The 25,477-nt window shown below is 42.0% G+C and overlaps 1 protein-coding gene across 6 annotated transcripts in view; it reads right to left on the bottom strand.

The window, feature by feature from the left end:
* The window catches only part of LOC117528866 (mediator of RNA polymerase II transcription subunit 13-like), a 219,085-nt gene that overhangs the window by 67,567 nt on the left and 126,041 nt on the right, over positions 1–25,477 (bottom strand). For all 6 annotated transcript variants that reach the window (XM_034191442.1, XM_034191444.1, XM_034191443.1 and 3 more), the window contains exons 3-4: positions 14,857–14,941; positions 1,129–1,212 (exon numbers count right to left, since the gene is read on the bottom strand). In XM_034191442.1, coding sequence (XP_034047333.1) covers positions 1,129–1,212; positions 14,857–14,941 — 169 coding nt within the window. The remainder of the gene's footprint in view (positions 1–1,128; positions 1,213–14,856; positions 14,942–25,477) is intronic.

Genomic DNA, 25,477 nt, shown 5'->3' with positions numbered 1-25,477 from the left:
CTGGTTTTGCATTGCTTGATTTTACGATTCTGCTACTAGCCTATAAAATTGTTCACGGACTGGCACCTCCCTTCCTAGCTGACCTAATTAAACCCTATGTACCGGCCCGGGCTTTGCGTTCTCAGGGTGCAGGATTACTTTGTGTCCCTAGGGTGAATAAAAAGTCTGCGGGTCACAGAGTTTTCTCTTATCATGCCCCAGTTCTGTGGAATGATCTCCCCGCGTCAATAAAACAGTCGGATTCTGTAGAGACTTTCAAGTCCAGACTTAAGACACACTTATTTTCCCTTTCGTATGGCTAGCATACTAGCATAGTATGTTACTATGCTTTTGACCCTTTTAAAGTCATTTTATTAGGAAAGGGAGCGTGCCGCGGCCTCAACTTTATCTAAATTCTGGGTCTTTTAGTGAAGCTTAGGGCTAGTGGCCAGTGATCACCTTAGTATTTCTTCTGTTTTTCTTGTTGCTTAATGCTGATAAATTACGCTGTATTTGTTGTCATTCTGATGCTTGATTCTGCTTTGTCTTCTTTTCTCTCTGTTTGTGGTGCGGATCCATCCAGAGACGGTTGTGGTATCTGTTCCAGAAACCCTCCTGTCCTGTGCACCGTCAGTATGTTCGTTTTGTGAATTGTTTTGTAATTTGTGTCTGTAGCATGGCCCAGGCAGAGGGTCACCCCTTTGAGTCTGATCTGCTTGAGGTTTCTTCCTCAGTGGGAGTTTTTCCTTACCACTGTTGCTCTGGGGGTTGGTAAGGTTATACCTTACTTGTGTGAAGTGCCTTGAGGCAACTTTGTTGTGATTTGGCGCTATATAAATGAAAATAAATTGAAATTGAAAATTGAACTGGTGGGCATGATGACAATATCTATTCACCCTACACTGCCATTGATATTCTAGCTCAGCTTGTCCAATTGTACCTAGTACCACTGCATCTATGTGAACAAAAACAGCACATCCCAGAAAGCACCCACACCGTTGCCACACTAATGACCTCGTGCTTTGCAGTGGTTGTGGTGTTTGCACCATTAAAATAGAGCCCAGAAGCTCTGAGACACAAAGCGCCTTTGATGTGCACAATCATAAAATCCCAATAATGCACATGTCTGTGCGTGGATATTCAACTTACCTGTTGGCCAGAGGTTTTTCTTCCAATTCGTGTGGCTTGAAGAACCATTTCCCGATCCTCACAAACCCCTTATCCATTAAACATCTGGAGCAGAAGCAGAAATACAGCACACATTAGACAGTAAAGGAGTTTGATAATCATGTTTGTGGCCATAGTTTCTTGTGATGTCACTGAATAGAATTCAATTATATCACTGGATGGTTTTTATTTTAGGACTGTGAATTACACTTTACGGTACTTTAATTTCTTCCACTATTAAAAAAAACTCAACTCTTAATATTAGCAGAAAGAGGCTAGAAGATTTTAATTTTTTGTGAAAGATTAATTTTTATTGACTTATGAGACTGTCAATCTTTTGAGCTTGTCTATTTAGTGTAAAATGTAACTATTTAGCTTTAAAATTTAATGGTTGGGCCTGTTTGAACTTTCACTATAAAGCTGCAGTTGGGTTTAGGGCCACTGATCTGCCTATATACTTTCCCCAAAGTAGTGTGCACTTTGATATCAGCTTCCAAAACCTGCTCGTTCTTCAAATGAAAGTTTTAATCAGATGAAACAGCTGAGCCATTTTGTTCCCTATTTGGATATCTCACCATCTGTGTACATCTTCACCTTACTTCAGCTCTTGTAGTCGTTTAACTTGTCTCTGTGGGTAGGTGCCAGTGAATTCCCTCTTGATCCCATGACCCAGGTCGAGGAATTAGAAAATGACTGTATATGCCCCTCTCGGCTCAGCCGGGCTCAGCTATTCAAAGCACTACTGCTTCAAACTCTACCATCTTTGGTGCAAGCTTATCAGCACGTTTTCCTATCCAGCTGTGGTTGCTTATTGAAATCAACATCTCTATCATTGATTATCTGCATGCATGCCAAGCTTTTCTGAGCTCTTGCCACTACTCAAAAGGATCTGCAGCTCACTGTGAAGGGCCACAGCGCCAGGATTTCTTTGAATTTTTCTAATCTCAAAGAGATAGATCTCATAGTTTGGTACTGTAAATGGAACACAGATTGAGAACTTTCACTTGAAAACAGGGCTGGATAATTAAACAATATCGACCTGGGATCACGATCAAATGAAAGTAGTATCAATTTCGGTGATAAACCTTGGGCAATTTTACTCAATGTTGATAGATTTAACAGCCTATTACAAGTCCACTGTCGGTACAGTTATTTCTGAGCCCCAGTGCCTTTTTTCATTGAGCTAAATGAGAATGGAGTATATGCAGCCACATGTGACTGCCAAGACAAAAAGTGGTGCACCCAGCGTCTTTTTTCAGAGTGCTTCAACTTTGTTGTTTCGTAACTTTTGATAAAGCTGCTGTGTTGTCACTGCACCTTCTTTTCAGACAACCAATTAAACTTTTTTCACCGTCACGGAAGGAGAAGCTTGTTTTGCCATTTTTGCAGTTTTTATTGACAATCATCAGTTATGTCTTGCAAAATCCATCACAATAGAGACAAAAAAAAACTTCATCTGTGATAGCAGATCGGACAGAACCTATGTTCCCACTGAGGGTGAGTGCTTTTATCAGCGTACACATAAGGGAGTCTTTAGATATTTACTGGTATATAAACAAATTCCATGAGGAGTACTGTTTATTTTTACCCGAGGCCATCAAATACGGCAATCAGGTATTGCAAAGGCTTTGCATCCGTTCCTCTGTCTGTGTTCAGCATAAGTCCAGTCCTATTACTGCCACAGTCTTCAAATTCACAGGGAACATTCTTGGGAGACAGACCTTGGACAAGTTCAAAGATGGCTAACCTTGACATATATTAAGAGGTATTTTAAGAGGTTAAAATGTCACATTCTGTTTCAATCCGATCCGTTTTGTTTTTAAGTGGTGCTTAAATGGAGCTGCACCGTAACATCAGTGACTGGCCTCTCCAAAACCACTTTGTTTTGTGTGTGTACTGTATATACATGTCTCTCATATGTTATGTAAAAGCTAGTGAGAAAAAAAACACAACAGCATTTCTGGAACCTAATAACACCTCTGAACTTACTTACAAGACATTTCACGGACATTAGCATGGTGACGTCACAGGCTGGTAGCTAGCTGCAAACCTCTGTTTTGTTTGTGTGTAAATATCCTCTGTCTCATATATTATGTAAAGGTGAGCGAGAAATAAAAACTACTAAAACTGAAAATGGTGTTTTTGTAACTTGATAACACCTCTGGAGTCATTTACAAGACATTTTGCGACGTTAACGTGCATGCTAACTTCTGTTAACCCAAAGCTATCTTCCTATGGAGTTAAATTTGTCTCATTAATATCAGCAAATGCACAGAGGGTGATCTACAAATATTCCTTGATTTGCACAACTTCCACTTTTGTCTAAAGCTCATGTCCATGCACACACAAGACCTCCTGCAGACGCCGTTAAAACATTAATATTGTTTTTGATTAACTAATTGGTGGAGGGGCTTTATAGAACATGTGCAAATTGTACGTAAGACAACAAGATCTTAATAATTAATGAAGTTGATGGGGTTAGCTATGTGACATCAGTACCTGTTAAAATATAAATACGACATTTCATGTTACCACCGGGGGGCGCTATAAGTTAGGTGGCAAGTTATTAAACAACTGCAAATTATAAAGAACACAATGCTTATACGACCGAGGGTATTTTAGCACTGCATTATATTTACAAAAACACTGGGATTATGTGTTTCTCAGCACCTTCTCAGTGTTTTTCCACCAGGTAAAAACAAAAAAACACTATGTGGACACAATGTGACTGCAGCCACTTATTGCGCAGTTTTTGTTTGTATGTCAAAGTACACACCCATTTCCAATCACAAATGTACCTCTACAAACATCTGAGAGGTTTACTGCCCTGCCAAAATAATTTATGATTGTAGCCCCAACTTTTATTTTTATTATTTCAATTTATCTGCATTAAGACTGTGCACATAAATTTGCCGTTACAATCCTGACTGCGACATCCATTTTAACAAAAAAAATGAAAAAATAAATAACATTTTACATAATTTTACATAGCTTAAGCAAACTGTAAGCTTGTCTGACATCATCCCATAACAAATCTTTGTTCACATTAATTTGAAATCACAGCTACTACAGCAACAGCATCAGTAGTAATAATAATAATAACAGTAACGGTGACGGCATGTGACAAAGATGTAGTAAGAGTGATCTCTCCTGTGTTGAAATACTGAGCTATAAAAGGAGCTAAGCTTCAAGGTAATAGGAAGGTTAATTCAGCCTGCCCCCTATGATGATCACTGATGCTTAACTTAATAGAGAGCAAATATGTGCTGCTTCATTTAGCAGATGGCTCTGACTCAGAAAGGGAGTTTGGGTACTTGAGCAACCAATTCAGAGCTCAGATTATAATTTCATTAAGGTGAAGCTGTAAGGAGACAAATAACAGTGGCATAAAATGACTTAAAATGTGTTTGTTTGATCCCCCCCCCCATTAAATTTTAAATGTGCTCGTGCTTCAGAGAATATAATATGAATGTGTCTCTATATAAAGAGCCAATTGGGAATATTAAAGATGATAATTTAAACATATCTGCCTATAAAGTACTAAAATTAATAACATAATGAGTGTGGTTCACTTGTCATGTGCCTGAATAGTCAAAATACAGCACCATAGCTGTACTTTCAAAATAAAGTAGGCAGAGCTTCTAATTTTTTTTTTTTTTTTTTTTAAACACTTGGGCCTTTTTCACTTTCATTAAAATGGAAAAATAAGAGATGACATGTGGGTGCTTCGAGGTTAGCATTGTGGCCTCACAGCAAGAAGGTCCCAGGTTCACTTCCGACCTGATCTTTTCTGTGTGGAGTTTGTATGTTCTCCCCATGTCTGCATGGGTTCCCTCTGAGTGCTCCGGCAGCCTCCCTCTTTCAAAGACATGCAGGTTAGTTGACTCTAAAACGACTGTACGTGTGAGTGAGACTGTGAATGTCTTTGTCTGTCCACATGTGTCAGCAGTGGGACAGTCTGGCGGTCAGTCCAAGGTGTACTGTGCCTCTCGCCCAGTGACCACTGGGATGGGCTCCGCCCCTGATACGCTTAACTGGAGTAAGCAGGTTTCAAAAAAATGAATGAATAAATGATATATGGCCATAAATATAAATAAATCTTATTGTTCAAATGTTTTAGGTACATTTATCCTGCCTAAAGTTTGACAAATAACTGCCAGAGGAACTGCAGATATTAGAATTTGCGGAAAAATGTGTCTGACTGCAATTATGGATATCAATATGAGAATCAGGTGCAACATTTTCCACTGCTAAATCAGACAAGAATTTTTATTGTTCCATGTTGTTACATTTGGGCAGACTGTCCAAGTGAGAGCATTTGAGATCATATTGTGGCAGACAACTGCTACAGTTATGATGGTTGGCAGAAATCTAACTGATATAAAAACATGTCTTGTCCAGCATTGGAAAATCATTGGCTGTAATTATGGCAGGACACCAGTCTGACACAAACCTGGACATCCTCGGATCTGCTGGGAATTCTAATTCTCATCCATGAATAATAAAAATATGTCAAATATCTCATATATCTCATATTTATTACATTTTAAGCAAATATATATATAGGTTAACCTACAGGACCAATGTGCAAGACTGGCCTTGTCCTAGTGACGGTTTTGTCAGTAAGGCCTCACTTATTTTTTTTTTTCTTGACAACAAACAAAAGTCAATGATGTACACCTTGCTTCATCTCTCTGAATAAAATATAACCTAATAATCAGTGTTCTGGCATCGCAACAGTCTTGTTTAATATTCCCAAGTTAATCAAAATTAATATTTTCCCCAGAGCAATATTACGTAATTGCCTAATTTCAAGTGGCTATGAGAGACTGGCAAGGGCCCTGTCCCAGTGGCATTTAGAAGGATTGGCGTATGGATTGTGCACAAAATTGGCCCATATTCGCCAAACATCCGCAATATCCGTGTAACATGCCTGTATGAGTCAGCCGTCATCCGAACACGCCCGTGATCATCCGCAGAGGCACGCATGTCTGCAGCCAGGATTTGAGTAGCTCAAAAATCTGAATGCGGATGACATCCGCCTTACATACGCCATATATACTCAATTCATACACAATACATACTCACTCTATGCGCTGTATATCTGCTGTTAACCACTGATATCCACAACTGACGGGGATCTGCGGCTTGGCAGCGGACCGGGACAGTGTGTAAAACAGATATATATCGTGCCCATCATGTCCACAACACAAACTAAAATATGTTGTAGCAAATGCATACAGACTGGCCACGAATAAAGAGTTTTTATTACATCTGCTTTGCGGACAATCTGTGAATGCATAACAAACACGTCACGTACTATATGTGGCAGAAAGTGACATACCTGCCAGTCAGTGCCGGTCCGGCTGTGTCGATCCACAAAGACGTAGCTGCAATCCAGGACTTTTATTTAACACCAACAAAAGGAAGAGTTGCTGTTTAGCCACAACTCACTCAAAAAGAAAAAAAAAAACACCATCTCACACACCGAGCGGCTTCCCCCCTCCCGCTCCCCAAACTCATGAACAGTTAACCCTCGCATGACAAAATGACATTAACTCTGGGATCAACTTGTCCAAGTCCAGCAAATGCTCCAGAGGCTGTATTGTTGGTGTGAATAGTGATGCCGAGGGCCCGAGTGCGCTTCTTTTATGACCGCAGTGCAGATGCTGTGCACGCGCAACACGTATGCTATGCATTCATAATACACCCGTAATACTGCCGTGATAATCGCAATGTGTCGGATCAGTTTCCTCACTACATGGGTTATATAACCGTGACTGTTCATCATATATTCGCTATATATTATTAATATATCCGTAATTCATACTGGGACATTTGTCATTTTTGGCAATTTTTGTTGCGGACGACAACGAACGCCCACAATTTCTATACTCAATTCATGCGCAATTAATCCTCTCCCCAGTGGGACAGGGCCCTAAGGTTTTAAAGGTCGGAATATACAGTGTATGCAGTGGTGTTAAATACAGCTGAAAGGTCAGTTTTATCTTGGTGTAGGTACTAGAGGTGGGCGATACCAGGAATTTTGGTATTGATCCGATACCAAGTAAACACAGGCCCAGTATCGCCAATATTGATACCGATACTTTTTCATATTTAAGCTTCATAGATCCAAAGAATCCAAAAGACCTAGGATAGAATTTTGCCAAAAATTGTACGCGACAACAAAATACTTTATCACAATCAACATTTTTGTTTAAAAAAATATCACTCAACACAACTTAAAACAAAATCTCCTGAGGTACAGGGCTGACTTGAGGAGAGCGCTGAGTGGGCGGGCCAGGCTGAGCCTACCTGCATGGCTGTTGACTGGAGCCACTGACCCACGTGACGGTGCAACAACAAAAGACCAGAGGGGGGAGGGTGCGCTGCTCCGTGTTGTGTGACACAGCACAGCGCTGCTTTTACAGACAGAGAGTAGACTTTGATGAATCTGCGTGCGCAGCAGTCATTTCGTGCGGGAGAGAAAAAAGCTTGAGTATCGATCTTTTTACACGAGGCTCGTTCAATATCAATACCAGCGTTGGTATCGAGATTATCGATATCAGGATCGATCAGACCACCTCTAGGAGGTACACTTTACTTATACCCCCACCAGTTGTCAATATCTTAACCTGCGTTTTAGGAGCAGCACTCAGATCATAGCTCACAGGTCAAAAACAAAGCATATTTAAAATTGTTATTATTATCATCATCATTATTATTATTATTATTATTAAAAGTGTACCTCCTTTGGGTTTTTTTAAGATTTACATCACAAAAAGAATTTTCTTTGGTATCACTATAATTTTATTTATTAGCCTGTAAACAGGGGATTCATAATATGACATTCCCAATATGATCAAAATTCACATTTTCATGAAAAAAAAAAAATAATAAACAGTTCCACTGAAGGGAAAAAAAATCAAAAAGAATGGGCAGCCTTGATCTACGTTTAGTAGCGAACCATAAAGTCTATGATAGTGATCACAGTGACATCACAGATCACGTGGGGACTCCAACAAGTCCAAGGATTGCTGGGAAACACATGCCAATACCCAGTCAGTGTAGAGCCATCAGCTGGCAGCACGCTCTAACAAAAAAACCCCAAGATGGTGGAAAATGCTGCAAAACGACACTCAACAAAAATATAAACGCAACACTTTTGGTTTTGCTCCCATTTTGTATGAGATGAACTCAAAGATCTAAAACTTTTTCCACATACACAATATCACCATTTCCCTCAAATATTGTTCACAAAGCAGTCTAAATCTGTGATAGTGAGCACTTCTCCTTTGCTGAGATAATCCATCCCACCTCACAGGTGTGCCATATCAAGATGCTGATTAGACACCATGATTAGTGCACAGGTGTGCCTTAGACTGCCCACAATAAAAGGCCACTCTGAAAGGTGCAGTTTTATCACACAGCACAAAGCCACAGATGTCGCAAGATTTGAGGGAGCGTGCAATTGGCATGTTGACAGCAGGAATGTCAACCAGAGCTGTTGCTCATGTATTGAATGTTCATTTCTCTACCATAAGCCGTCTCCAAAGGCGTTTCAGAGAATTTGGCAGTACATCCAACCAGCCTCACAACCGCAGACCATGTGTAACCACACCAGCCCAGGACCTCCACATCCAGCATGTTCACCTCCAAGATCGTCTGAGACCAGCCACTCGGACAGCTGCTGAAACAATCGGTTTGCATAACCAAAGAATTTCTGCACAAACTGTCAGAAACCGTCTCAGGGAAGCTCATCTGCATGCTCGTCGTCCTCATCGGGGTCTCAACCTGACTCTAGTTCGTCGTCGTAACCGACTTGAGTGGGCAAATGATCACATTCGCTGGCGTTTGGCACGTTGGAGAGGTGTTCTCTTCACGGATGAATCCCAGTTCACACTGTTCAGGGCAGATGGCAGACAGCGTGTGTGGCGTCGTGTGGGTGAGCGGTTTTCTGATGTCAATGTTGTGGATCGAGTGGCCCATGGTGGCGGTGGGGTTATGGTATGGGCAGGCGTCTGTTATGGATGAAGAACACAGGTGCATTTTATTGATGGCATTTTGAATGCACAGAGATACCGTGATGAGATGCTGAGGCCCATTGTTGTGCCATACATCCAAGAACATCAGCTCATGTTGCAGCAGGATAATGCACGGCCCCATGTTGCAAAGATCTGTACACAATTCTTGGAAGCTGAAAATGTCCCAGTTCTTGCATGGCCGGCATACTCACCGGACATGTCACCCACTGAGCATGTTTGGGATGCTCTGGACCGGCGTATACGACAGCGTGTACCAGTTCCTGCCAATATCCAGCAACTTCGCACAGCCATTGAAGAGGAGTGGACCAACATTCCACAGGCCACAATTGACAACCTGATCAACTCTATGCGAAGGTGATGTGTTGCACTGCATGAGGCAAATGGTGGTCACACCAGATACTGACTGGTATCCCACCAATAAAACAAAACTGCACCTTTCAGAGTGGCCTTTTATTGTGGACAGTCTAAGGCACACCTGTGCACTAATCATGGTGTCTAATCAGCATCTTAATATGGCACACCTGTGAGGTGGGATGGATTATCTCAGCAAAGGAGAAATGCTCACTATCACAGACTTAGACTGGTTTGTGAACAATATTTGAGGCAAATGGTGATATTGTGTATGCGGAAAAAGTTTTAGATCTTTGAGTTCATCTCATACAAAGTGGGAGCAAAACCAAAAGTGTTGCGTTTATATTTTTGTTGAGTGTAATATGTTTCTCATACATTTTGTAAAACCTAGCAAGAAATAAACAACTTCAAAATCTAAAAACACTGTATTTGTAATCAGTTAACAACTCTGAAGTGCTTTACAAGACATCTTATGGATCACGCAAGCTCAAAGGTACGGTGCATCCGTTAAGTATTCACAGCGCTCCACTTTTCCACATATTATGTTACAGCCTTATTCCAAAATGGATGATTTTTTTTTTTCCATCAAACATCTACACACAATACCCCATAATGACAAAGTGAAAAATCCATCCATCCATTTTTTTCCGCTTTATCCGGAGTCGGGTCACGGGGGCAGCAGCTCAAGCAAAGCTGCCCAGACCTCCCGATCCACACACACCTCCTCTAGCTCCTCCAGGGGAACCCCAAGGCGTTCCCAAGCCAGCAGAGAGATGTAGTCCCTCCAACGTGTCCTGGGTCTTCCCCGGGGCCTCCTCCCAATGGGACGTGCCCGGAACACCTCTCCAGCGAGGCGTCCAGGGGCATCCGGAAAAGATGCCCGAGCCACCTCAACTGACTCCTTTCGACATGGAGGAGCAGCAGCTCGACTCCGAGCTCCTCCCGAGTGACCGAGCTCCTCACCATATCTCTAAGGGAGCGCCCAGCCACCTTGCGGAGGAAACTCACCTCGGCTGCTTGCACTCACGATATTGGTCATGAGCCAAATCGCATGACCGTAGGTGAGGATCGGAACGTAGATCGAGGGGTCCGCATGTCGGGACGCAGCCGGCGCGGTGCGGCGGCACAGGAAAAACACCTCCGTGTTGATAACCATTTGTAAAATCCAGGCGGCTTTTGATGGCTTTCAGTGGAGTGAGTATATGAGAAATTGTTTAACAGCTGGACATGTTCCAACTTGTCCTTAAGGCTTCCAACAGAGGTGTTTTTTCTGTGGTGGACCGTCGCAGCGGCTGCGAGCCGACGCTGCAATCCGCCCGCATGTCTTTCATTAAAAAAATCTCCTTTAACAGTGGAATATCCGGATAAAATGCTGAAACCGACTTCTTCTGAAACTTCTCTGTTCTCTCACGACGTCCTGGATCAATAGAGCCTGAAATGTGGAGGTTTTCAGCTTGAAACAGGCTGACGACGGCGCCTGGGAGTGCTGCACGACGTCTCGCTCCGTGGGAAGTCCTTAAAGCGACAGTATCACCTCAAAAGCTCTCATCAGCCATTAAAATTTTCACCGAAAACCAGCTTAATTTTTCGAACCGTTTTCGAACTTCGATGTGTCTCACAGGTTTAGAAAAAATTTTGATCAAACAAAGCGCCAGTCTCTCAGCAACTTCTCAGACAAAGGAATTCCGACGAGGGGCTGGACGACTCCTCCCACAAGGAGTGCTCACAGGCGAATGACGTCACCGACAGGCATGGAAAAACTCACGCATGCGCACGAGGGTTCAAGCATGTCTGACGTAAAAACATATGAATGAAATCCATATAGTTTTTGAAAAAATAAAAAGGACCTATACTTTATTGACAGACCTCGTACATATAAGGTCCCACAGTTGACAGTGCATGTCAGAGCACAGACCAAGCATGAAGTCAAAGGAATTGTCTGTAGACCACCAAGACAGAATTGTCTTGAGGCACAAAACTTGGGAAGGGCACAGAAACATTTCTGCTGCTTTGAAAGTACCAATGAGCACAGTGACCTCTGTCATCCATAAATGGGAGAAGTTTGGCTTCACTAGGACTCTTCCTAGAGCTTGTCGTCCATCTAAACTGAGCAGTCGGGGAGAAGGGCCTCGGTCAGAGAGGCGACCAAGAACCCAATGGCCACTCTGTCAGCTGCCAGCATTCCTCTGTGAAAAGAGGAGAACCTTCCAGAAGGACAATCATCTCTGCAGCAATGCACAATCAGGCCTGTATGGTAGAGTGGCCAGACGGAAGCCACTCCTTAGTAAAAGGCTCATGGCAACACACCTGGAGTTTGCCAAAAGGCACCTGAAGGACTCTCAGACGATCAGAAACTAAATTCTCTGGTCTGATGAGACAAACATGGTGGTGGCAGCATCATGCTGTGGGGATGTTTTTCAGTGGAAGGAAATGGGAGACTAGTCAGGGTTGAAGGAAAGATGAATGCAGCAATGTACAGACCTCCTGGATAAAAACCTGCTCCTGAGCGCTCTTGACCTCAGACTGGGGCGACGGTTAATCTTTCAGCAGGACAATGACCTTAAGCACACAGCCAAGATATCAAAGGAGTGGCTTCAGGACAACTCTGTGAATGTCCTTGAGTGGCCCAGCCAGAGCCCAGACTTGAATCTGACTGAACATCACTGGGGAGATCTGAAAATGGCTGTGCACCGATGCTCCCCATCCAACCTGTTGGAGCTTGAGAGGTGCTGCAAAGAGGAATGGGTAAAACTGCTGAAAGACTGGAGAATCAACCTTGTGGCATCATATTCAAGAAGACCTGAGGCTGTAGTTGCTGCCAAAAGTGCATCAACAAAGTATTGACCAAAGGGTGTGAATACATATGTACACGTGATTTCTTAATTTTTCATTTTTAATAAATTTGCAAAAATAAAAACTTTTTCATGTTGTCATTATGGGGTGTTGTGAGTATAATTTTGTGGGAAACAATGAATTTGCTCCATTTTGGAATAAGGCTATAATGTAAGAAAATGTGGGGAAAGTGAAGCACTGAATACTTTTTGAATGCTCTGTAATTTCAAAACCTCATACCTGCACACATGTACTTCCTGCTGTAGATAGTGTTAAAAAGGAAAATAATGTATTTGTTATGTTCTGTCCATTAAAAAGAGCTGTAATTTTGCAAAATGTTTAAAAAACAAATCAACATTACATTGCTTGGATTTGAATAGAAACTAAATTTTGGACAGTTTTGTGAATTTTGAAAGACTGTACAGCTATTATTACTACTACTGCTAATAATAATAATTCCTTTTAGCGGCTCCCTTGTTTTTCACTCAGGGTTATCACAGCAGACTCAAGATGGGTCTGCATGTTGATTTAGCACAGGATTTATTTATGGGTGGGGTTTGACCCGGGAACTATATACACACACACACACACATATATATATATATATATATATATTATGCTTATGTATTTTAGGTCAAGGATGAACCTCTGAAAACAGAAAGTTGATAGGACAAATATTTTTTGATAAATTAGTGATTTTAGCTAACCAATGGATGTGCTACAATGCACCATGGGAGTTTGGGTTTTGAGGTTTTAAATGTTGTTATTGTGGTTCATGTTAGTTTAACAGTGTTGTTAGTGTTATTGATTTAGTGTGTTTTTGTAGTTCAGTTGACTTAGTCAGTTAAGTGCCATGTTGGTACCATGAGTGAAAGTGTAGTGTTTTTAATGTCTTCCGCCACCGTCTCTGTTTGTCAAATTAAAAGCACCTGCTGACAGCAGATTGCAGAAAAGACAAAAAGCTGTACATGCATGTGTGCAATTATGATCACGCACAAACTGTGGAGAGCTGACAATCGACATTTGGTATGCTTATGTATTTTGGGTCAAAGATAAATGGTACCAAAACCGAATGTTGATGGGGTTAATATTTTTAGAGAAGCTACATATATTAGCAAACAACACTGAAAAATGGACATTGATATTTACATTCTGGACTCACACACCAATCCAGTGGGGGTGGTAAATCATGTATATGTTAAAAGTGTGTGTGTGTGTGTGTATGATTTTATTTAGTAAGTTCAATGTAAGTACATAATATAACTGTAAATATTTAAAAAAAACATGGATAACACAAGAAAGTGAAAACACTTATTTCCATTGTGGCCCATTTAAAAATCAAATACCAAAATACAAGTAAAATTAAAATAATACTGATAATAACTAAATAATCATTATTATTAATAATAATAATAATAATAATAATAATAACAATAATAATAATAATATAATAGTGCATATATGACAACAACCTAAACAAGAAAATTATCCCATGAATCACAAAGAAAAACTAAAATGTTAAAATTACTACGTTTTGCGAGTTGCAACACCACGCGTTTGTGTGTGTGTATGACGTCATGTGTGCGCATGCCGTGCTCCTCCAATATTTGCATGTTTCACCTTTGGGGGAAAAAAAAAACACGACGGTATTTGTGTATGTTACCGGTACATATTTAATTAAAAGTTAAAGAGAGTGTGGAGAGTGAAAAACTGTTTAGCTCAGTGTTGTAGATAAAAAAGAACAGGTTCACAGCTGATTAAGCAGAGAAGCTGCTTTTCATCAAAAAGAATCTGACCCTCACATTTTCAAAAAAGACTTTTTAGTCCTCACAGACATAAAGTTATTGATAGACAGTTTCAGTTCAGTTCCTGGTGTTTTATATTTTGTAGTGCTGAAGTCCACAGGTTACATTTCAGTGAGATGTCTGGCAGTGTCATGTTTGTTAAGAAACACACAGTTAATGTTAAAGGACAATTTGTTGTCATCAAAAAGTAATGTTACATGATTTAAGTGAAATGTTTGTAAATAAAAACAAAGGTAATGATACTGGTAACAGTTACAGTCAAAAAGTAAGGAACAACTGATGAACAAAACATTTTCAAAGTCATCATAAAACTGTAATGGTATCATTAAGTATTCGTAATGGTACTCGGTATTGACGAGTACCAAAATGTATGTACTCATACTTGTAGTCGGTCTGGAAAAAAAGTGGTATCGGTGCATCCCTAGCTATTATTATTATAAATAAATTTGAGTTTTGTGTGGTGGATGAGTCTTAGTCCATGAATGTCTTTTAGTCCAGGTCCAGGTAACAAGCCAGATCTGGTGGTCCACTGGCCCTTGGTAAAGATATGTATTGTAAATAGTGCCAGCTAAATATTTATTACATTCTGTGTAGTTATGACTACACAATCTTGTTTCAACTGTCACTGAATGCAGTCCTCATTACAATGCAAGTGAGGCGCTTTAGGCTGGTTTTACCTTTCCAAAAGGTTGTGTATGGCCTTAAAGAGGAGGGTCCTGCACTCGTAGGAAAGCCCGCACTCCCAAAGTCCCTCCTCAGCAACTGCAAAAACACACAAACAAACCAAAGTTAAACAAAGAATGAAATATATCCAACAACTGCTTTGAACCCAGCACTAGTGCAGCAGAAAACAGAATGTTTACAGAAGGAATCTTTCAAATGGTGAAACAATCACCAGATTTGGCACAAATACTCCTTAGACATTACGTTTTTGAAAAAAGAATTTGCCACTTGAATTTTCAATAGGCGACCGTGTAGGTGTCAATTGAAGAAATACACAGGGGTCAAAATTTAAAAATGCTCCAGTCAAATTGAAAACTATAGCACATTATTTGTATGATCATAAAGATTCCAAAAAGGTGTAGTTTGGACTAATGTTATGGAGTTATCGAGTAAAAACTGCAAGAATTGTGACAAAGGCCAATTTGTTTGTACAGGGGTCAAAAGTTAAAGTTGCTCCAATTTTGGTTAAAAAAAAAAGTGGTGCAAATGATTGGTTGAGCTAATAGGATTAATAAATGGAATAGTTTTGAATGTGTTGAATGCTTGGTCTCCTAAGTAAAGGTCAAAGAATGTCGACGTCTATTAGCTTCTATGACATGTGACATACAATATGTTACCCTGTAATGTGATGACAAAGCATGACACTTGGTGTAAACTACACGTGAGCCCTGTTAAGTCGTGGGAGTTGGAGTCCACAAAACTGGGTCACGAGTTATCTGAAATCGTGAGTTAATGAAGTTGACCAAAAAATATACAGTATATTACACAGTAGTCTAAATTTTCGGGATCCACAAATTGACCGCGTTTAAAGCTAAATCGCGACTTACACATGCACAAGTTAACAGGGGTCACCTGTATTCCTTTTTATATCCCTATTAACTCAACCAATAATTTGCATCACTTTTTTTCCACCAAAACTGGAGCAACTTTAACTTTTGACCCCTGTACAAACTGAAATTGACCTTTGTCACCATTCTTGCTGTTTTTACCTCATAACTCCGTAACATTCAGTCACAGATAGTCTAAACTATACCGTTTTGTAATCTTTGTGATCAGACAAATAATATAGTTTTCAATATGATTGGAGCATCTTTTAATTTTGACCCCTGTGTAATTTTCAATTAAACCCTACCTGGCTGCCTATTGAAAATTCAAGTGGCCAATTGATTTTTTTTCTTAAAACAGTAATGTCTAAGGCGTATGTGTGCCAACTTTGGTGCTTGTTTCCAGGAATGAACGACTGTTAGTTATCTGCTCCACTGCACAGGAAATGACCAAACAATCATCTCAATAAAACTGTGGTGATCTGAACATTCACTGCAGCGTGACTGAGCATAATTGCAACAGTCATGTTTACAAAACTAAACACCAGGTTAGCATGGTTGGACACGAATGTTCATCGCTGGCTTGGTCGCAGTATATGAGTATTGCATGTTCTGAGTCAAGAAGAACACACACAAAAAAAAGCCTTCTGATGAAGTTGCCTGTACATGTACAGTATGTAGATGTGTGCACAGACCGTGCTTAGTGGTACAGCTGTCAGGTTGGCTGCAGTGAAGCCTATGCAGTTGTCATCTCCGGTTTGCAAAACAGTTAGATAGATAGAGACAGGCAGCAGGTCGGAGTTTGGGGGAAAGGTTTTAGTCTGACAGTATGGCGGTTAACACTTGGGTGCACGTCTGTCTGTGTGTCTGTGCTGAGGTTTGCACACAGTCATTTAGTTCAGCTGCTTTAGCTGTGAAACTTAAGGGACTCGAGATGGGCACGGTGAAGTGAGCTGCACTCTGCCCCGGCCTGACATGTCAGCAGCCAGCTTACATGAGTGTTAAATGTGTGTGATGAGTTGTGAGCCCCCCCGCCGACTGTTATCCAGCACCGCTTCCCGAAAAGAACGCTCACACACAGACACAGCAGCCAGTTAACAGTGTTTCCCTTTGTTCTTTGCCATATACCTGCAGGGCTGCTGGAAGAACTGGAGGATTGTGGGTGGGTGTTGTGTTTTCTTATGGGGTGGTGGCAAACAAACCACGCATCACAGAAATACACAAGGCAACAACAACAAAAAAAAAAGAAGGATTGAGAGACAGGCAGAAGCAGATCGCCTGGGGGATGGGTGGCATGAACCTCCAGTCAGGATTTCTCCTTCCTCCTTTATCTCATCCTTCTCTATCTTGTCACTGCATTTTCATTTTGTTGTTTTTATTTTTTTTTTTAAGGATTGGGCTCAGTTCTGTACTCACTTCCTTTCTTATGTTTTGTTGATATTTCCCTCCTGCCCCCCCACGCGCACTTCTTCGTACCAGGGTGAATGAAATTTCCTTACTCGCCAGAATTATCCTGTAACCATGGAAACGCTGGTGGTGAGAACATGGCACCCGGGCATTCAGTTTCAACGCCGGCCCCTCCCGCCCTCCTTCCTCTGTTCTACTGCCTCCAACACCAACACCGCCCCCCCCATCCACCCCCCACCCCTCATTTACTCCTGCTTCAGGGTGCAGACAGGAAGCTCCAGCCACAGCGAGCAAGAGAGAGAGAGAAAAAGAGAATGCCATGATCCGAATGCCAAGTCTCCAGCAAATCCAGCTCATTATCTCTCTCTCTCTCTCTCTCTCTCTCTCTCCGTATCTACCGTCTTTCTTTAAACAGCCCAACTTCTTCTCGCTCTACCAAACCTCCACCACCCATCTTCATTTACCGTTCTCACCACAGGCTCCATAGCAGGTTCCTGACCCCTATTAATCCAAAACTGTGTCACCGACTCCTCGCTACTCCCCACAAAGTCTACAAAACTGAACCGTAAACTCTAAAGGAGTGCGATTAAAGAAAACCTTTCTACATGCGTGCACCTAATTCCTGCACACGACTGTGTAATCCAGAGGAAAGCGGGTACAGTGTGTGGGATGACAAATCTCCATCGCTGCCGTCGCAGCAGGACAAACTCAGGTGTCTGCGAAAACATGCAAACCACATTAGACGCTAATGTTTAGATTTTCAATTATCAAGTAGGAAGATCACCGCACCGTATCAGCACAAGGTGCGATGCTTTTCTCTTGCTTTCAAACAAGGTCAGGCATGCACGCAGGCACTAAATATATATAGAAAATGGAGCGTGAAATAAAACAATGATGAGGCACTTAAGCAGTGATATCCCACAGGGATCTGTAAAGCCTTATACCTGCAAAAATCACCATGAAACTGTCATTTGCACTATGTTTTTACTTTTTACTGCCTCTTAATCAGAGGAGGTACACAGATGGCCCAAGGGAGAAGTGTACACCAGACAATAAATGCACAGCTAAGTGCAACAGGGCTTTAAAGCACCGTGATCTATCATTCATCAGAGCTACAGGCAACGGCACCATGCCTTCAAGATCTAAAACGGCATTGGACATGTTCAGAAGGAAGTTTAAATTAGATTAACTGCAAGGTTTTGGGGTTTTACTGGATTTGTATGTGTGTGTATGTGCATGTGTGGGTGTTATTTCCAATTAAATCCACGTTTGATGTGCACAAAGTTATGTTTTGTTTGCAAAAACAGGAAACTGATCACTGCAGCTCAGATTGGACGATATCCATACTCAGAAAAAGGCGCAGTTTAATAGAAGTGGAGAAAAAAAACTGCACAAGTTACAGATGAGTTCCACTGCAAATATTTTATAAGTGAATGGTGCCTGAGCTATAAATGAAATAATTGTGTATCATCCTTCTTATTAGAGTACACTATGAACCAGAACATTTCTTACTAATCTTCTTAACCTTTTTTTTTTTTCTTCTGGAGGGGAAGGGAGGGGTGGTGAACCGTTGTCGAGGTTGTTACTTGTGCAAGATCAGAGCACATTGTCCATGTTTACAGAAAATGCATATTATTTCTGTGTGTACTATTAATATGCATCTGCTCTGTGTTCTGGCGTGTGTGAGAGGGGAAAGTTCCAAAACAGAATTTATTTAAATAATAACTCAGACATTCACTCTAATACTACCAAAAAATCACCTAATTTATAACCTAGAATTTGGACAAGTAGAGGTCAGTATTAACTATTGAATACTTATTCATACATCATGTTTGGGCTTGTTCAGAATAGTTCCAAAGAGGAAATTTTGAAGTATTAATTAATAATATAAAAAAATTACATCTACTGTTAATTCGGCAGATTAATTTCGTCACAGGAATTACTTGAGAAACATTATTTTATAAGCCTATATTACTCAGAGAAACTTAGATCTTATCATACCATACGCAAACAAAAATCCCAGGGGGGGGGGGGGGGGGGGGGGTAGGGGTATGTAAAGATCAATTTATGCTACTCCGTATCCACGCCATAGACTCACAGAGCCCTCTGCATCGTTGCAAACTCCCCCTCCACACCCCTCTCTGTAGCCTGACGTGCTCCTCAGAAAAATAAACTACACACAGAGGATGGAGACGGCATGGAGACCACATGGGCTGTGACTGTTCCATGAGCTACGTAATTTCTGGAATCTCATTTTTCCGGTTTCACGAGCAACGACTTTCACAACCATAGATATCATAAAAACATTGCACCCCCTCCTGTTCTGGCAGTGAATTGCATTCCAACACCCACCAACATGTTAACCCCAAAGAAGAAATTCGAAAGGTTCACAACTGTATTGACGCAATTGCGTAGCCACGGAGTTGTGGAGTAGTAGTAGTAGCATCACACTGTCTGTCCATAGGTTTTGCAAGTACAATTTCTAAACCATGGATTTCAATCAAACTTCACACAGTGGAAGAACACCAAATGAAGATGCATATGAAGAAAAATAATTGTTGTCCAACGTCTTCAAGCAGAGATAATTGGACTTTTGTGTTTAATTAACACATTATACTGTATGACATTGTCTTTGTAAGCGCAACTTCTCCTAACCTGCTTTATGGATTTCAGAAACAGTTCTTACAATGTTAGCACACCATGAGAAGATGTTCCTGAAGGAAAACATTTCAGGTAAACCATCTTCAAAGGGAGGCAGTTACCCTGTGTGCCAGCGAAGCGGCAAAGCAGGGTATCGCAATTGTCTGTCTGTGAACACTGACCTAACCAGTTAACCAGTGACCTAGCCAGTGCCAACCAGTGACCTAATGCAATGACTGGATGTCTTTGGTACTAGGTGTCTTTGAAGGATCCTTGGGTACCGCTGGAATGACTTTGAATCAAAGGAGAGGTTAATAAAAAAGACTAAGATGAGGAGTACCACTTGCATTATGAGGGAGTGTTCCAGCACACAGATGCCTCAGTGTTGAGGACTTCAGTAGCTGCAGGCTACGGGGACACCCACAATTCACCTGGCTGCGGCAGATAGATGTTTATTTTAGAAATGTGGGAATGAACTGGTTGTCTGCTTGGGTGGTCACCATCCAGGACTGAGGGCGGTTCTGTACATGAGCCAATGCACAGCACCAGCAGATGCTCCCAGACTAGACTTAACTTGTCTGTGAACAAGATAACGGCTGGACAGATTTTTACAAACTTGGTGAGCACATTACTTGGGCACATCTCAAGATGATTAACTTTTGGAGAGGAGTGGACAAAAGTCAATATCAACAAAAACATGATGTAAAATTTTCAACTATATTTCCACAACCAATACATCTAGAGACAGGTTCTAAAGATTATACTGATCAGCAAAATATTAGTGACTGATTGACATAAGTGGTGCAATGATGAAGTCACAAGGAAGTCATCACATGTACAGTGGGTGACCAGTTTGTAATTCGGGAATTTCATCACAAAAGATTAACTACCAAGATATATAATACATGCAAGCAACAGCTTACTCACAGATCTCTAGTTCTTCTTTTACTGTAATGGTGTTGTGTGTAAACAACAGAATTAAAATAAATACAGAATTTTTACCATGAGCACATCCTGACTGTGGCAACACAGAGGGAATTGTTGGGAAAGTGTAGTGACACGGACCCACAACAGGGGGCGCAAATGAACGGTCAATAGATGAGCCAAAAAATAACAATTTAATGTTGTGAATGTGCACAACGAACATACAGACAATCACAGAATATCATAACAGTCAATACACAGAGGTGACGTGTGGGCAGGCTCGAGGATAGAAGACGTCTGTCCTGAGCAGAGCCGGAACCACACGATTTCCGCCGCCCCAGAACCTGGTGAATACTGGAGCCGCCAAGTCCCAAATTCCCAGGTGATCACCGTCCCCGACTGTCGGATCTGGTACTGCTGGCGAAGAACAAAGACAGTCAAGTGTGGGTATGTGTACACCCAGTAACAAAAACGGTGGGAATGCCACCTCCACCTCTCACTCAATACTTGCAGCGCGTCCTCAGAGGAAAAAGAGTGCCGTATTGCACAGCCTCCACAAAAGGACCGGAACTCCTGCAAACACTCACAATTAACAGATTCTCAATATTTCCACAAAGGCTGAGGATATTACCTCCTATGAAGTATGATATCTTGGCAACGAAGTGGAGATGACGTCTGGTCTTTATGGAGTGAGATGATGTTGAGTAGATGGGTGACAGCTGTCAAGAGGTAATGAGCGACAGCTGTCACCCCCGGCTGTGTCCATGGCGGCAGCGCCCTCTCGTGCCTGAAGCCCGCACTTCAGGCAGGGCGCCCTCTGGTGGTGGGCCAGCAGTACCTCCTCTTCTGGCGGCCCACACAACAGGGAATATTACAAAAATTGTTTCACTGTACAGATCTGACTGCGTGTGCAGGTATGGATGGTTGCAGTGAGAGAGAGAGAGAGACTGCCCTATGGATGGGTATCGAGAACTGGTTCTTTTCGGGTATTGTTAAGAAATGATTTGATCCACCGACATCAATAGCCTCTTTGCTTAACGATTCCCATATCGGTCCTTCAGAGCAGCCATTGTTTTTGAGGGTGTTTATCGGGAAAATGATCATTTCTCTATGTTGATTACAGACCCTGCAGCGGGTCTGTAATCAGTCGTTTCTGCACCGCGGCTCTGCTTTGAACCTTGAACCAAAGAAGCAGTGCTCCAATCTGCTGCTTCGTTGCCTCTTTGCTTTGCTCCTCTTCAGAAGTGGCAACTCTGCTTCTTATCCCCTCTCAAACCCATTAAAATATGTCAATCAGGAGTCACTTTTGTGCGGATTAAAGTGACTAACTTGGTCTTGTTGCGAGAAAGAAATGAGAATCGTCCTCCATTCCATTGCTCCAAACCCTGCGCTGCTCTCTACTGAGTCAAGTTAGAAAGATAGAGTCCACTCGGAATTAATAACTTCAAAACAAATCACCATTTAAATCAAATGACACCTCTTTCCAAACGTTGTAATACAACCAATGAACTGCAACTGATCAAAATGTTTTTTCCTCCCAAAATGAGACGTCCTGTGCTGACGTGCAGCAGCCCAAAACTGTTAGACTGCAGGCCTGCAGACTTCAGTGGCCGTCTGAGTTCAGCTCAGATGTATGGAGAGACTTTCATTCCATTAATGTCTGAAAGGAAATGCTTTTGACAAAAACTACAGATTTAGTTTATTTCTATTTATGTCCCGAGATCAAGGATCCAGTGACCAATTTCATATTTATTTACTTTAAGACTCAATAAAATGTTGACATAGAAAACCTGTAAAGCCTACTTGTAGTACACAGAAAATTCACAGGAGGTATTGATAAGGGATCGAATCGATAAGCGGAATCGATAATGATATTGATAGAGAAAATCTTATCAATACCCATCCTAGACTGCCCTGTGTTCAAACTTCCCAGTGTGTATTTCTGTTTACGCGTGCCCAATGCTCATCTCTCCATCTCTGTCTTGTGTGTGTAAGTACAGTGAAGTGGCTTCCTTCCAAATGGATATTTATTTCATTGCCCCCCCCCCTTCAGTGCCACAATGCTCTTAACTGCTGCGCCACCCCAAACACAAACAAGCTGTGATGGAACTGGGTCGCCACTATCATTCTCCATATTTCTACCTCTCTGATTCCCATCCTCTGTATCCAACCTTCTCACCCTATTTTTGCATTTTTTTTCCTTCCGTCTCTGTCTCCATTCTTATCTTTCACTGCGTTACTCCCTCCCTTTCATTTTCTCCACATCATCCGTCTTTGAACGCTTCCTGTCACTGCACACACAGTATGTCTCACCCTTTCATTTTTGCTTTTCATGTTCAGGTAACACCACTAGGGGGAGGAAGCACTCGCATCCACAACACCCTGGTAACATACACAAAGATGGTATTGATCTGAGAGGAGAGAGAAGGCGGGAGTTGAGGTATGACAACACTTTCGCTCTTGCACACATTTCCTTCCTTTATTCTCTCTCTCTCTCTCTCTCTCCCCCCCCCCCCCCCCCCCCCATTGGTGTTTCTGCAGCTTTCAGGCTATAGGCATTTATAGCTAATGTGCACATGCATGTGCATGCGTGAGTTCATACAAATCCCAATGCCACTTTACTAATTACCTCCTTGACTGCACGTCTGGTAGTGTACATCTGTCTTTATGGGGACCAGTGTGAGTTTTACATTGATCAACAACAACAACCAAAAAAATACATTTTTGCAAAGTGAGGCCATTTCAGCTGGTTCTCATTTTTCCCCCCCAACAAGCCTTCAGAGGCCTGCTTGAGTGTTAACACTTGGTTATAGGATTAAAATGACTACATAGAGACAAAAGCCCTCGTTCTCACAATGAAAAGGTAGGGGGAGGTGCCCGAGGATTCTTGTAACACTCAGACACTTTGACAGCTGCACCAGTCTCATGTATTGATTTGGAAGGTATGCAGTAGCACCAGCGGGCTGCGTTCATATTTATTCCAAATACATCCTCTATCAGCGCAAATGATGCAACAATGGACACTGGACAGCAACAATGAGAAACCTGAATGTCACTTCTTGTGATGACTGGCTGTTTTGTTGCACCTTTAAGTGTGAAGGGTCCAAAACAGATCATCAGGGGAACACATATGTGGTACACTGGCAGGCATGTGTGGCATCAAATTAAAATGCAGACATATACTGTGATAGATGCATTTGCATACCCAGCAGCCAAGACACATTTTATAGAAGGGTGTGAAGATTAATAATGCAAAAGACAGAGCAAAAGCATTGCAAAACCACAAATCTTATCTCAACTATGGCTATTTATGCTGGAAAAAAAAAATCTTTTCCTGCAATTCAGTGTGTTCCCAATTCCGCGTTCAAAGAAAGCACTAAAGTTATTGCACAGTTAAGCTGGGCTTACAAGGTGCGAGTTTTGGCCCTTTATCAGCCGATTTTTTCACTCGTGCGAGAATTTTTTGGATCGCGCCGAGTTTCAGCTTAATCACGCGTCCTGCATCGTGTAGTATACGAGGGCTGTCCATAAAGTATAGGTCCTTTTAAATTTTTTCAAAAACTATATGGATTTCATTCATATGTTTTTACGTCAGACATGCATGAACCCTCGTGCGCATGCGTGAGTTTTTCCACGCCTGTCGGTGACGTCATTCGCCTGTGAGCACTCCTTGTGGGAGGAGTCGTCCAGCCCCTCGTCGGAATTCCTTTGTCTGAGAAGTTGCTGAGAGACTGGCGTTTTGTTTGATCAAAATTTTTTCTAAACCTGTGAGACACATCGAAGTGGACACGGTTCGAAAAATTAAGCTGGTTTTCAGTGAAAATTTTAACGGCTGATGAGAGATTTTGAGGTGATACTGTCGCTTTAAGGACTTCCCACAGTGCGAGACGTCGCGCAGCGCTCTCAGGCAGCGTCATCAGCCTGTTTCAAGCTTAAAACCTCCACATTTCAGGCTCTATTGATCCAGGACGTCGTGAGAGAACAGAAAAGTTTCAGAAGAAGTCGGTTTCAGCATTTTATCCGGATATTCCACTGTTAAAGGAGATTTTTTTAATGAAAGACGTGCGGACGGGTCCGCGCGTCGGGACGCAGCCGACGCGGTGCGGCGGCACAGGAAAAACACCTCCGTGTTGATAACCATTTGTAAAATCCAGGCGGCTTTTGATGGCTTTCAGTGGAGTGAGTATATGAGAAATTGTTTAACAGCTGGACATGTTCCAACTTGTCCTCAAGGCTTCCAACAGAGGTGTTTTTCCTGTGGTGGAGCATCACGGCGGCTGCGAGCCGACGCGCGGACCCGTCCGCACGTCTTTCATTAAAAAAATCTCCTTTAACAGTGGAATATCAGCATAAAATGCTGAAACCGACTTCTTCTGAAACTTCTCTGTTCTCTCACGACGTCCTGGATCAATAGAGCCTGAAATGTGGAGGTTTTCAGCTTGAAACAGGCTGATGACGCCGCCTGAGAGCGCTGCGCGACGTCTCGCACGGTGGGAAGTCCTTAAAGCGACAGAATCACCTCAAAATCTCTCATCAGCCGTTAAAATTTTCACTGAAAACCAGCTTAATTTTTTGAACCGTGTCCACTTCGATGTGTCTCACAGGTTTAGAAAAAATTTTGATCAAACAAAGCGCCAGTCTCTCAGCAACTTCTCAGACAAAGGAATTCCGACGAGGGGCTGGACGACTCCTCCCACAAGGAGTGCTCACAGGCGAATGACATCACCGACAGGCGTGGAAAAACTCACGCATGCGCACGAGGGTTCAAGCATGTCTGACG

The sequence above is a fragment of the Thalassophryne amazonica genome, chromosome 17 (assembly GCF_902500255.1).
Source record: "Thalassophryne amazonica chromosome 17, fThaAma1.1, whole genome shotgun sequence".
NCBI classification, from domain to species: Eukaryota; Metazoa; Chordata; class Actinopteri; order Batrachoidiformes; family Batrachoididae; genus Thalassophryne; species Thalassophryne amazonica.
Note: the sequence above shows the minus strand (reverse complement) of the source record. Positions and strands in the feature narration are given on the sequence as shown.